The 15689-nt window shown below is 36.6% G+C and overlaps 1 protein-coding gene across 3 annotated transcripts in view; it reads right to left on the reverse strand.

Annotated features, from left to right (window-relative positions):
- Window positions 1-15689, reverse strand: part of mipol1 (mirror-image polydactyly 1) — a 97519-nt gene that overhangs the window by 47043 nt on the left and 34787 nt on the right. For all 3 annotated transcript variants that reach the window (XM_089120173.1, XM_089120172.1, XM_039673780.2), the window contains 4 exons: window positions 13169-13382; window positions 11625-11757; window positions 7117-7222; window positions 2636-2765 (listed from right to left, as the gene is read on the reverse strand). In XM_089120173.1, coding sequence (XP_088976299.1) covers window positions 2636-2765; window positions 7117-7222; window positions 11625-11757; window positions 13169-13382 — 583 coding nt within the window. The remainder of the gene's footprint in view (window positions 1-2635; window positions 2766-7116; window positions 7223-11624; window positions 11758-13168; window positions 13383-15689) is intronic.

Here is a 15689-nt window from a genome sequence, read left to right on the forward strand (position 1 = left end):
TATTTCCAAACCAGTCGATATTGGATTTCCCCTCAAACCCTTGTCTGTTCATTCAGCGCGTCCTCTAGCAGGAAGAACAAAGAAGCTTCCCATCGCAACGGTGGTTAAAGCCGCATGCCTCGCGTGCTTCTCAAACTCTTAAATCCACTGCCTTTAAAAAAAAAAAAGATGAGAAACCTTTAAAGCTACACTGTGTAACTCTCTTAGTTTATTCTTAGCTAAAAACACTTAGTTCTTTCAAAAATATATGTGCTCATTAATGTATATTTACTTCGTTCAAGTAATAAAGTATTCTCGTGAGTGTATAATATGCCATTGAAAATACATACGGGTAAGGGGATCTAATGTCGGTCGCCATGTTGCCCCTCCATCTTGAAAGTACATTAGCCAAAGAGGGACATACCCGTAAATTCAAGCTTCGCCTTTCGCGTTTACGTTTGAGTTAACAATCATGGACGAGGTCGAACTGGAAGCCATGTTAATCTTGGACTACATTGGCCACCGTAGGAGTTAAAACGAAATCGGAATTGAGAGGAACGGAAACTAATATTCACTGGATGGTCATATACCTTTTCACCGCTAGATGGGGGTAAAAATCACACAGTGTAGCTTTAAGGCACTTGGACTAAGAAGTGTGGAAACAAAACCGAGGCTTACTGTTTATCACCTCGTAGACGCTTCCAGATCATAAAATGTATGTTTTTGAGTTATCTATTCATCATCGATAAAAAAAAAAAAGAATTTAAAAAAGCTCTACTTATCTGTGGTATCATAATGTCACCCAATATAATGACTGGCTTGGTTCAGATTACACAATTTTTTTTGTCTGTTACAATAGTCAGTGTGTCAGATTGCGCGATTTTGACTCCTAAAATCTTGTTTCGTGGACAAGAAGACACATGTCAGACTGCACGTTGCTTCCTGACGAGTCATCACGTGATGTCATCGAAAAGGCGAAACTACTGTAGTAGCGAGTGACTTCCAGAAACGAACGTAAACAAACAATGGATGAAACGGTGAGTGTTGTATTGGCTGTCCTGTGTTCAGAAAAAAGAAAGAAAACCCGCCAATGGATAGTATGCAATCCTCCAAAGAGAACTTGAGGTAAAATATTGTTTTCTTATATATTTTTACTTTTACTTTTAACGTTAGCACCACCTCTTTCGTTTCGCCATTTTTGAAAGTTGTGTACGGAAAAGCTTCTGTGCTGCTATTGGTGGACCTCATACATGTGACGGAACCGTCGTGGACGACCGTTAAAAAAATTAAACATGCTAGTCTTTTTGATGGATGTCGTGAAGCATCGTAGACACGACGTAGGTTGTCGCCCGCTATGACACACTATACGAGATGATGCGGTCGAATCTTGCGTCCTGATGCCTGTTGTCGTTTACGAATCCCCACGACACCCTACGTCAAACGGATCGTGCCAAAATCTGGCTAAAATCGTGTAATCTGAACCTGGTATAAGATAAAGACAGATATATTTTGAATGTTTTCAACATTTTTCAGCTTTAGGGCTGGGTAATATATTGAATATGTGCAATAAATTAAATATTCTTTCATTTTGGTAATATAAAACATTGGAAAGATTTCACAGCCGTTCATTTTGTTAAAAGAGCACAGATTTTGTCATTTGAAAGCACTATAATATAGGCTTACATTTTAATTGTAATTAAAGCTTGAGGTTCCATTTATTTTCAGTGTAATATTTTCAGTTTCACTTAACTGGTTAAAAAAAATTGTTTGTGTCCTCATTCAAAAATGCTTTCAAACAGTAAAATGTGGAGCTAGCAACACCAATGTCATGGGATCGATTACCAGGGAATGTAAGAACTGATAAAATGTTAACCTTGAATTCAATGTAGGTCGCTTTGTGTATTAGTGCCAGCCAAATACATAAATGCAAGTTACATGCTTGTACACTACCATTCAAACGTTTTAGGGGTTTTTATGTTTTCGGAAGAAGTTTCTAATGCAGAACAAGACTGCATTTATTTGATAAAAATACAGTAAAAACAGTAATATTGTGAAATATTAAAATAAAATGTTTTCTGTTTGAATATATGTCATTTATTCCAGAGATGGCAAAGCTGGATTTTCAGCCACATTACTCAAGTCTTCAGCGACACATGATCCTTCAGAAATCATTATTATATGCTGATTACAGCCAATTTAATTTGTACTTGAACAAAAATATGAATTTCTTTAGAAAAATTGTAATGACCCCAAACTTTTGAACAATAGTGTATTTATGAAGACATATATATGGAATATTGACAGAAAATTTTCAATAAATAGTATAGTTAAGCTACACCACTAGGCCATGGCTTTATAAAATGGGCCTCATTCACATAACAAAATTGTTTGTAATTTTTTTTTACATAGACAATATTCAAGTCAAATCATGGAAAACACTAATTTTACAAGCAATTCGTTATGCTTATTTGTTCTTTTTTATAAATAAGGCCCAATGAGATAATTTGAGGATGATGCCACTTGAGTGTGTGAAAATTGCAAATCAAGATTATAGATTTTCATTATGAGAGGATCTCCTTTGAGAGAACAGAAATGACTAGAGCTGCATGAATGTGAACTGAGGGTCTGTTTTGGAAGAGGTTTAAACAACACATACTCCAGCGTCGCCTCCTGAAGCTTCTTGGCCCGAAGTAAAGCTTCATCCCGCTCCTCGTTAGCCAGACGCAGTCTGGCCATCACAGCCTGGTCTCTCTCCCTCTGAGCCTTATAGATTTCCTCGACTAACGCTGTGTGAGAGAGGGAGAGAGAGAGAGAGAGAGAGAGAGGTTTTTCTTCTGGTATTGCACTCCAGAGCTCCAGCTGCACAATAACAAGGCTAAGCTCCTCGGGAAAGAGGTTATTGCAGTTGAAACACTATGGCATAAGTATTAATAACTCTAAGTGAGCCTTATTTTGAGAAGACAGTTTCCCCTGGGGAGGTGTGTGTGTGTGTGTGTGTGTGAGTGCACGTGTGTGTGAGTGCCCAGAGCAATAAAAACAGCAGCAACACCCTGAAGTCAGAGTTCCAGCCTCTTGGAGACTGTGGAGACATTTTATTTATGAAATTTCAGCATGGAAACACTCTGGTTTATCAACATTGTACGGGAACAGTGAGCAATTACACCAGGCTCATGGATGTCAGAAACCATCAAAAAAATATCCTCATATAGGAGGACAAACATAACTGTGTTTGACCTGCAGGACTCATAAGGTCCACAGGCTTGCTGACGTATGCAATTCCAAAACAATACTGGAAATGAAGGCCCCTAGTCAATGCTTGAATGACCTAATGAACGAACAAACGAGCAAATGAACAAACATATGAACAAACAAACGATGAACGAACAAAAAGGTCCAAGGGCATAAAGACGGAGTCTCCAAGCAACAATAGAGACAAAAACTGCAAGCAAATATAATTGACTAAAATAAATGAATGACTGAATGAATAAAGGAACACACAAGCAATGAATGAATGGATGACTGAATGAATAGAGGAACACAACCAATGAATGAATGAATAAAGGAACACACAAGCAATGAATGAACGGATGACTGAATGAATAGAGGAACCCAACTAATGAATGAATGAATAAAGGAACACACAAGCAATGAATGAACGGATGACTGAATGAATAGAGGAACCCAACTAATGAATGAATGAATAAAGGAACACACAAGCAATGAATGAACGGATGACTGAATGAATAGAGGAACCCAACTAATGAATGAATGAATAAAGGAACACACAAGCAATGAATGAACGGATGACTGAATGAATAGAGGAACCCAACTAATGAATGAATGAATAAAGGAACACACAAGCAATGAATGAACGGATGACTGAATGAATAGAGGAACCCAACTAATGAATGAATGAATAAAGGAACACACAAGCAAAGAATGAACGGATGACTGAATGAATAGAGGAACCCAACTAATGAATGAATGAATAAAGGAACACACAAGCAATGAATGAACGGATGACTGAATGAATAGAGGAACACAACCAATGAATGAATGAATGAGTGAGTGAGTGAGTGAGTGACAAAACAAACAAACTCACAACTAATGAATGAATGAATCATTGAATTTACACAACCAGTAAATGAATGAATGACTGACTGAATGAATAAAAAAACACACAACCAATGAATTAATGAACACAACCAATTAATGAACAGATAACTGAATAAATAGAGGAACACAACCAATGAATGAATTAAGGAATAAAGGAACACACAACCAATGAATGAATGAGTGACAAAACAAACAAACTCACAACTTATGAATGAATAAATAATTGAATGAGTGGAAAAAGCAAAACATAACCAGTAAATAAATGACTGAATGACTGAATGAATGAATAAAGGAACACACAACCAACCAATGAGTGAATGAACGAACGAACGAATGAAAGAACACACAACCAACCAATGAACGAACAAATGAAGGAACACACAACCAACCAATGAACGAACAAATGAAGGAACACACAACCAACCAATGAATGAATGAATAAAGGAACACACAACCAACCAATTATTGAATGAATAAAGGAACAAACAACCAACCAATGAATGAATGAACGAATGAAGGAACACACAATGAATCAATGGATGAATGAACGAATGAAGGAACACACAACCAACCAATAAATTAATGAATAAAGGAACACACAACCAACCAATGAATGAATGAACAAATGAACGAACAAACGAATGAAAGAACACACATCCAACCAATGAATGAATGAATAAATGAATGAAGGAACACACAGCAAACGAATGAATGAATGAATGAATAAAGGAATACATAACCAATGAATGAATTAATGAATGAATAAAAGAACACACAACCAATAAATGAATGAATAAAGGGACAACAAATGAATGAATTAATGACTGACTGAATGAATAAAAGAATAGAATACACAACCAATGAATGAATGACTGACTGAACAAATAAAGGAACACCACCAATGAATGAATGACTGAATGAATGAATAAAGGAACACACAACCAACCAATGAATGAATGAAAAAATGAAGGAACACACAACGAACCAATGAATGAATGAATAAAGAAACACACAACGAACGAATGAATGAATGAATGAATAAAGGAACACATAACCAATAAATGAATTAATAAAAGAAAACACATCCAACCAATAAATGAATGAATAAAGGGACAACAAATGAATGAATTAATGACTGACTGAATGAATAAAAGAATACACCACCAATGAATGAATGACTGAACAAATAAAGGAATACCACCAATGAATGAACGACTGAATGAATGAATAAACGAACACAAAACCAACCAATGAATGAATGAATAAAGGAACACACAACCAACCAATGAATGAATGAACAAATGAAGGAACACACAACAAACGAACAAATGAATGAATGAATAAAGGAACACATAACCAATGAATGAATGAAAAAAGAACACACAACCAACCAATGAATGAATGAAAAGGGACAAACGAATGAATGAATGAATGAATGAATACACCACCAATGAATGAATGAATGAATGACTGACTGAATGAATGAATAAAGGAACACACAACCAACCAATGAATGAATGAATAAAGGAAAACACAATTAATGAATGGATAAAAGAAAACACAACCAATGAATGAATTAATGAATGAATGAATGACTGACTGAACGAATAAAGGAACATCGCCAATGAATGAATGACTGACTGAACAAATGAAGGACCACCAATGAATGAACGACTGAATGAATGAATAAAGGAACGCAACCAACCAATGAATGAATTAATAAAGGGACACACAATTAATGAAAGAATAAAGGAAAACACAACCAATGAATGAACAAACGAATATAGCCAACAAATATAAATGAATGATTAAAACAAACAAACAAACAAACAAATAAACAAACAACTAACAAGCAAAATGATCCATGAGCATTTCCAAAGCATTATGAACAAAGACCACTAGTAGCAAATATAAATGACTGACTGAACAAACAAACAAACAAACAAACAAACGAACAAAAGGATGAACAAATAAACATGTATAAATGAATACATGAGCAAATAACATAAATGAAATTAACAAACTAAATGATCCATGACCCAATTTTTAAAGCAATTTTGCCAATATAAATGACTACATGGATGAACATTAAAATGGAAAAAAGGCACATAAAGGAATGAATCAAATAACAAACGAACAAACAATGAAGGTACAAAGAATAAGCGAAGGAATGAACAAACTAATGAATAAAAACAAATGAAAAACCAAGCTAAGTATATTCAAACCTCTGATTTTAATTCACCAAATTTAAGAATTGAGGTGACAATTTGGTAAAATCCAGTGGATTTGGGCATTACCAAACGGTCCTTGGCACCATCTCTAATCCCACCGAAAGCGGCACTGTTATCCATCAAACCACATCAATTCTTCCCTGAACGATAAACAGTCATTCCCACACTAAGCCACTACAAAGTTCACAAAGCAAATCAATATTGCTAGAATTTGCTGATTAAACATCTCCAACCTGAACCATACAAATCAAATTGAAATGAGGGCGGTGAATACATGCATTATCATCGCCTTATTAAATGAAAAATTTGGCTGCCTAATTGTGTCATATATGTCATGCGTCAAATATTTTCGTTTAATTAACAAACGGTGAAATGGCGCTTTTTAGCTAGTTAAGATCAACCCGAAAAGTGAATATCGGCTAAATTTAAATATTTGTTCAGCAAAGGTGAGAAGCGTGTAGATTTCATTGACAAAATAATCAGTTACAGAGAGGAATGATCACTCCTGATGAGAGCGCTTTATGTCAGACATCGGTTTATGTTTACAAATGTCAAAGTGTGCTTTTCCCGGGTTCTCCTGACACGTACCGACTAATTAATTAAAAGTGTTTATCTTTCGACTGCGTTGGAAGGTCAGACATTTACATTTAGAGATCTATGCAATCTTAGACCTCACATAAAACGGTTTGATTGTCTGAAGCGTATAAAGGTAAATTCTCCATATTAAAGAGTCTATTTATTCTTTATTCATTCCAACCATTCCTCAATCCATCTCTCCAGCCTACAGTACCTGCTGCTCTCTCGTTGGCTCGTGCCTCCAGCTCGGCCTCCTGTAGCTGAGAGTCCAGGAGCTTGGTTTCCAACTCTTTCTCCTTCAGCGCCAACTTGTCCTGGAGCTACAGATACACACAGAATCAGGATAACTGTATAACTGAGTCACATGTGTGTGGGTTTAGCCCTGTGGCTTACAATAAAGGTGAAATTTATGAAAAATAAGACTTTAAAAAAAAGAAAAACTATGTTATATTGCACCCCATAAACACAATCATGAAAAGAAAAAAAAAGCAGTAAAACCCCCCTTTAACAGGTGCTCTTCGGTCAATTCTGACCGAAAAATGTTCTGTTTTGAATTTCTAAAAATCACAGCTTCTTCGGAATGTTATGAAACTTGGTGACTTTTACAGCATTATGTATGTAAATACAAAAAAAATTGAGGTCATGATCCGAGCATGCTAAGAGGTCATAAAAAAATGGTCACACTTGTGGTCTTCAGTCAAAAATGACCCCCATAGGAAATGAATGGGAAATTCACAATTTCACAATTCACAATGAATGAAAAACTCACAATTTTTATTTATTTTTTTAATAAAAAATCGTTTTTGAGATTGTTTCAACTATATATTCAAGTCCACCAAAAAAAAAAATGTGTTCATAAACATCTGGGGAATTCACACGCCTCTCCATAGAGAGCTGTACATGCCATCATGTGGTTACACCATGATTCTACGCTTTTTTTCTATACTGTAACCAGATGGTGCTAATTTTCTTAAAAAAACATTTTTTTTCTAAAGGCCTAGACTCTATATTAAACTAAAATACTGCATTAATAATTTTTTGAAAAAAAAAAAAAAAAATATATATATATATATATATATATATATAAAAATATATATATTTTTCCATGGCAAAAATAGACCATAAATATTAATAAATTCAATCAAATTGTCTCAAAATACAAAATTACAAAGAATAAATATTATAGAACAAAAATAAATTGCATTGGTTTTACTGGGATGGAGGAAATTAAATTTTTAGGTGTCCGGTCACTTTTGACCGGGAAGATAACAAGTGTGACTCCGAAACGAAGAGCACCTGAGGGTTAAGCAGCAAAGAAGTGTTTTCCCTTCTGAAATTCACCTTGCTTGCTTAAAGGGTTAGTTCACCCAAAAATGAAAATTCTGTCAGTATTTACTCACCCTCATGTTGTTCCAGCCCCGTAAGACCTTCGTTCATCTTCAGAACACAAATTAAGATATTTAAGATATTAAGATCGCTCCTGCATTCAGTCCATAGGCTTCTTGAGGGACTGGCTCTTGCTGTCCCCGAAAAGTCATTAAAGACATCGTTAAAATAGTCCAAGTGACTACAGGCGCTCAATCTTAAGTTTATCAAACGACGAGAACACTTTTGTGCGCAAAAAAACAACAAAAATAACGACTTTATTTCAACTATTCGTTTATTTCTCCCTCTGCGCGAGTCAGGTTACTAGTTTAATAGCGTAAGCTTCTGTTATTGTACGTCACACGCATCACACACACATGACCAGCGTCGGCCAATAGTGAGCCTACGTGTGACGTAGCTCTACGCAATCACACTACGTTAACTGACTACAGGCTGATGGAGAAGGAAGTGAATAGTTGAAATAAAGTCGTTATTTTTGTTGTTTTTTTGCGCACAAAAGTGTTCTCGTCGTTTGATAAACTTAAGATTGAGCCCCTGTAGTCACTTGGACTATTTTAACGATGTCTTTAATGACTTTTCGGGGACAGCAAGAGCCAGTCCCTCAAGAAGCCTATGGACTGTATGCAGGAGCGATCTTAATATCTTAAATATCTTAATTTGTGTTCTGAAGATGAACGAAGGTCTTACGGGGTTGGAACAACATGACGGTGAGTAAATACTGACAGAATTTTCATTTTTGGGTGAACTAACCCTTTAATATCAACAACGGTCTCATTTGTAAATTGCATTATTTACATTATATCCCTCCAGCCATGGTCCCCTGACATATAGCAAAAACTATTTTATGATGCAAATAAATTCCTTATAGATGAAATCAAATCCTGCCATCACAGAAATATATTTATAAATATTACCCATTGGCCACCCAGCATTTATTGAAAAGCTCAAATCAGTCAACCACAACTTCAAAACCACAGTCAAGCTTTTGTATTTGTACCACTACTTTCAGTGTTCTATAGAAAAAGAGGAACTGTTGTGTCTTGGTTGTAAATCTGCATTGGTGATATTTTACGAGCATCTGAATGATAGATTTAACCTCCTGTCTTAAATCACTTCATCCCGATTGTTTTTGTCCTCAGGGACTTTGAAAACATGATGTGGCGAGGCCAGAGTCCTCAAAGAGCTCTCTCAGATCACTGCCAGCAAAAACACACTCCTGGGACATGTTCCTGCCTCTCTGTCAGGAGTCACAACTACTTGCAAACCATGGACATCAATTACAGTCGTTTCAGAGGGTCTCTCCCTCTCTCCGGCCCCTCAAACTCCAGATGGGCGTAGATTTGCCAAAGACACTAATACAATCGCAAGGCTCTATTCCTGATGTTTCAGAAAGGACAATGATGCAGCAAGAATATAAAGCAGAATGAAATGCAGACATCCCACCTCTCTCGGAAGGTCTAGGAGTCTCCTGTATATTGACAGCGGCTCCCTGATGCCTGCATATACAATAACCTGGAAATCGCCTGTCCACCTGGTTTTAAAGGAGTAGTTCACTTAAAAAAAAAATGTTGCTGATAATTTACTCACCCCCATGTCTTCCAAGATGTCCATGTCTTTCTTTATTCAGTCGAAAAGAAATTAAGGTTTTTGATGAAAACATTCCAGGATTTTTCTCCATATAATGGACTTCATTGGGAACCAAACGGTTCAAGGTCCAAATGAGAGTTTCATTGCAGCTTCAAATGGCTTTAAACAACACCAGACTATGAATAAGGGTCTTATCAAGCGAAACGATCGCTCATTTAAAAAATAAATACAAAAGTTTAAGTTTTATAACCTCAAATGCTCGCCTTGCTCTGTTCTGTGATGCGCGTTTGTGACTCTCCTGTTCGAACCCGTTCATCAAAATGAACGAATCTTTTCGTTCATTTTGTTCGTTGAATGAACCAAATGACTCAAATTCATCACATGGTGTATTCATCGCCTGGTGTCGTTTAAAGCCCTTTGAAGCTGCACTGAAACTCAGTTCAATCATTTGGACCTTGAACTGTTTGGTGCCCAATGAAGTCCATTATATGGAGAAAAATCCAGGAATGTTTTCATCAAAAACCTTAATTTCATTTCAACTGAATAAAGAAAGACATGGACATCTTGGATGACATGGGGGTGAGTAAATTATTAGCAAAAGTTTTATTTTAAAAGTAAACTACTCCTTTAAGATGCGTTTTTGAAGAACCGATCACAAGTTGTCAGCCAAGACACATTCCCGTTATCACGTGTTTCAAGTGAGTCTTCTGTGACCACATGCATTCGGAGACCCTACGTCACACTCAACTACATCACTTTCGGCGCATGAATACTATTGAATAAACAAACCCGTTTTATATGGAATGAAGAGGCCTATAACAGAAGCCTATAATTTAATATTATGGTGGGAATTTGGTCATTTTTCAAGTACTGCACTACCCACAAATCTTGAAGCAAACGTCACCAATCCCAGAACTCATTGCCACAATGGAAACAGAAATTGTTGCAATAAGCACAGCATTGAGTTTTCAACTAAATGCTGGTTGACTTAGCAACATTAGCTAACAACTAACTAGCTAACCAACTACCTAAACTTAGTTAGTTAATATGGGAATCAATGGGATGTATAGTTAGGCCACTAGCGCCATTAGATAATGAGCCACCAAAGCTTGTCACCAAAAGACCTGTGACAAATCCAACAATAGAGGAGGAGAAGAGGGACTGGAGAGAGCCAACAAAGGTGGGTCGAAGGACTGACTGGCTTAGGCAGAGGAGGCGGGAGTGGGAACCAGAAGCAATGAAGATATGAATATGGGGGTTGAAACAGATTTGGGACTGCCTGGTTTCAGTGGTGGGAGATCATCCTCATCTAACTCCACTAGTCCCCACAGGTTCTGGCTCTGTAGCGGGCATCGACTCTGGCTCTTTGTCTGTGGTGGTGGGTATGTGTGACGAACTGAATAAGTACGTCCATGTTTGCTAACTAAAACAGAGCTACTAAGGAAAGGCACATGTGAAATAATTTTAGCAAAACGAGTTATGTCGTGTATCTAAGCTCAGCCTGTGTTGAGGAAGCGTAAAGGGCAAACCTGAAAACTAATATCATGATCCTGCCTGACTGATGGAGTTTCCAATCCGAAAGAAGTCTATGAATCTATGCGGATTTTGCAAATTTTACGTTTAAGTCTTGTCTCTAAATGGATAAGCAGATTATAAAACAGTTTCCAAATCAACTCGAGTAAAAATTCAGCCTTGGCAAAAGACTAATTAGGGCACAGATGTTATGAACTTCTTAATGTGTGAATTCACCTTCTTATTGAGGTCTCTGAGAGAATCCAGCTCCTTCAAGAGGAAGGAAATGTTTTTCTCTTTATCCAGAACTGGCACTTGCGTTTTGGAGTCACTGGTAACTTTGGAATTTCCCCGGTCCTCGTGAGCATGCCTTCAGAAAAGACAAAAGTTCATTAGAAACGCTCTTATATTAGACTCCCAAACGGGCAACAAAAAAATGAATCACATTCACATTCTGACACGCAATTATCAAATACACAAGGGATGCGGTCTCCCACTTTCAAGAATATTACTGTGACTTATTTACTTTCAGATATTAGTCAAATCATACAGTTGACCTTTAAGGTAATATTAAAGTATCACTGCACTGTATTGCAGGGTAAATTACTTCCGTCTTGTAGCCAGAAATTCGATTCAGCTCTTATTAAGGAGGCAAAGAAAATGCATTGGAATCTATATTTATCACAGGACGATTCAGCCTGTGATATAATTAAAATCATCTTACAATGGACAACGGTGCTAAAAGTGCTATAGTATCTACACATTCTTTAAAGGCCTTCTCAATAGTAATCAAGACAGGTGAAACTAAACAACTGTTGCATAATGGGATATGTTTGCAATGGCTGCTACCTGCTACTTTTTTAAAGAAATGAATATGCAATATGAATACTGCGCATGAATAGAAAAAATTGCACACATGGAACAGTTGGATAACTTTCTTGACTGATTATTTTAATATATATATATAATTTGAATATTTGACAGAATGAAGGCATTTTTACATAAAATAGAATAAAAATAACTTTTATAAATATTAAAATATACAACAAAAATGCAAATATTTACACACACACACACACACACACACACATAAACAAACTCTTATTTGAATGTGATTAATCATGATTAACCGTTGGCCAGCACTATATATATGTATATGTATAAGTATATGTATGTATATATATATATATATATATATATATATATATATATACACATACACACACACACATATATATATATATATATATATATTTATTGCTAGGCAACGATTAATCATGATTAATCGCATTCAAATAAAAGTTTGTTTACACATTATATTTGTGTGTTGACTGTGTAAAATTATTTTGTATATGTATATATATATATATATATATATATACATATACATTTATATAATCATTTGTAATAGTTGCTCATTTATGTTTTAACAATTATGTAAAATAGAAATAACTATATAAATATCAAAATATAATATATATATATATATATATATATAATATTATTTCATGAATTATATATATCATTTATTTATAACTATATATTACTAGAATTAAAAATTAAAAGTAGTAAGATCACGTGAAAACAATGAAGCATACTACAGTAGGAACATTTATTATAGCATCCTGTTTTACATATATTGAGGATGAAAGTGAAAAAAAAAAGATGAAAAAACAGCAAACTAAAATAAGAATGAACTTTTCAGTGCAAAACATTAGATTTTGATTAGGCTTCAGCGTAACCGCCTGTGTTGGTGTGTGTACACACTACAGTCTCCTGACCTGAGCACTGCAGACCCTGCACTGCTGGCGAGAGCTGTGTGGACCGGACTGCTGGCTGTCTCGCTGATATCCTGCTCCTGCTGTGCTCCGGGTCTCTGTGGAGAACGTCTCTCTTCCTCCATGATTCTCACTTCAGCTGCAACTGGGCCTGGCACAGGGGGAGGCGGAGGGGGTCTGAGCGGCAAACCTTCTCTGGGCCTCGGAGTCTTAGATACTACGTAAAAAAAATTGAGCAAGAAAGAACCACAACAACACAAAAAGAGAACAAAATTATTAACTAACTTAACTTTAATAGTACCACCAGGTGCTAAAATGCCATTAAAATTGTAATATTACCAGTAAATTACCATATGCGCTGTGTGAACGAGGAAGATTACCAATATTTTACACGTATGAGGTTAGAACTAACGTTAGATGTGATTTGGGCCAATCAGAAGCCGCTTAAAGGGATACTCCACCATTTTTTCATAATTAAACTATGTTATTAAACGTAAAAATAAATAAAACGTTGCGCTTTTCTAAGCGTGTAAAGTGGATAACTATAATGTATGGCGGAATACCACAGCAAGTGCTTGGGAGCACTTCGACTCGGCGCATATATATCTATAACTCAGGAGAGGGAGACGACATTTCACGAGTGATGATATTACTACGCCAAGTCGAAGTGCTCCCAAGTGCTTGCTGTAGTATTCCGCCATACATTATAGTTATCCACTTCACTCGCTTAGAAAACTGCAACGCTTTATTTTGTGTCACGTCCTAGGTCGAGTTAAACTAATCGTTTAACTGTATTTAAATAGGAAAACGTGGAGGTGTTTGGTCGCTTCTCTGCTTGGCCCATATTGAATGAACTGGGCTAGTTAAGTAAGTGCGATCAAAGTGTCTCGCGCGCCAGAGCGATTGAGACGAGAGAAGTATGCATCAACTCGTCTTAGTTAAGGGAATAACATAGTTTAATATGAAAAAACGGTGGAGTATCCCTTTAAAGAGCATTCAGTTTAACTCTGGGCCATTCATACAGTTATGATGCAGATGACACGTTTGATCCCCACTGTTTACAAATGTCTTCAAATTGGAGTGATAACGAAACTAAAGCGCTTCTCCTTGTCCGGGCGGATGAAGAGATTTGTCAACAACTTTAGAGGTTACCTTTGGTTAATGACATCACAGAGTTTGCTGGTATTTTGGAACTGATGTGTAAACGGTCTGTTAACAGTAAAAAGCCAGAACGCTGTTGCTTGTGTGAATAGCAAATTTTTAGAATTTACCGGTAAAGTCGTTCAGGCACTTTTACAGTAATTTACCGGGATTGCTGAGTAAAATGGGCTCATGTTTGGTCTGGACGGAATAAATATGCTATTCTGCTACTGCTGTTGGTTATTGCTGCTGTTACTGCTACAGAGCAAGTACAGGACTTGCTATTGCCAATTCAAACACGACACGCTCCTGTGAGCAAGTTAGACACGCTGCTGCTGTACAATTATAGTGTGCATGAATTACTCATAGCAGATCTATACAGGTGGATAGGTTTCAGGAGGCTCACTGCAACTGCTGACCAAGTATTTGAAGGTTCAGCAGTGAGCTCATTGGCTACTGATACCAATCAGCTGTGGCCTATAGAAAATGATTTGACTGCAAGCAGATTGAGTTAAGGACCTATAAGCCTACGCCATCTACAGTTTCATGACAGAACTTTGTATTTGTCATTCAATGAAAATATTCACTACTGCCATTGCTCTCAATAACCTTATCCACAGATTGAGATTTGGCATCCTTGGATTGGTTATGAGAAAAATGCGAACAAATGACATTTGGGGTCTTCGACTTAAAATCTGGTGTGATAATTTTTGACTAATATATCTGAATAAACACAAACATACATGACTTTTAAAGGGGTGATGAACTGAGAAATGAAATTTTCCTTGATCTTTTGACATCTAAGAGGTCATCATATTATAAGAATATCCTGTAAGTTTCAGAACTGAAAACGTCCTTGTTAGTCCAATAAAAGCTTTTATTGACACCAGACCCAGCAAACGACTCGTTTTTCAAAGTGGGGAACTATGACGTCAAAGAGGATAAAACACCACCCCCGCAGAAGAAGATCAACGCTTACTTCAACACGGCTGGTTTCGCCCCGCCCACCGATTTCCAATAGGACTTCATTGATAAACTTTATTTTTAATGACGTTCCAGCTGAAGAGGTAAAACATTGTCCGTCTGTTTGCTTCATTTCACTGAGGATTGTTTTGTGAACAAGACTGGATTTGCAGACCGATTAAGATTAAAGAACGGTGCTGTGCCGTCTATATTGAATCTGACAGGAATGGTGCAACACACGGACTCTGGGTCGAACATGTATGGGCGATTTACTCCGGTTGCCATTTTACAACATTGGACGTTTTCAAAACAATTTCCCCCAAGAGCATCGACGGGTGAGTTGAAAGTCATTATAATATGCAAAACTGTTATCCACTCACAGCAGTGGGCGTTTACTTCCAAGTCTTCAGTGCGAGATGCC

The sequence above is a fragment of the Pimephales promelas genome, chromosome 15 (genome assembly GCF_988280905.1).
Source record: "Pimephales promelas chromosome 15, fPimPro1.hap1.1, whole genome shotgun sequence".
NCBI lineage: Eukaryota > Metazoa > Chordata > Actinopteri > Cypriniformes > Leuciscidae > Pimephales > Pimephales promelas.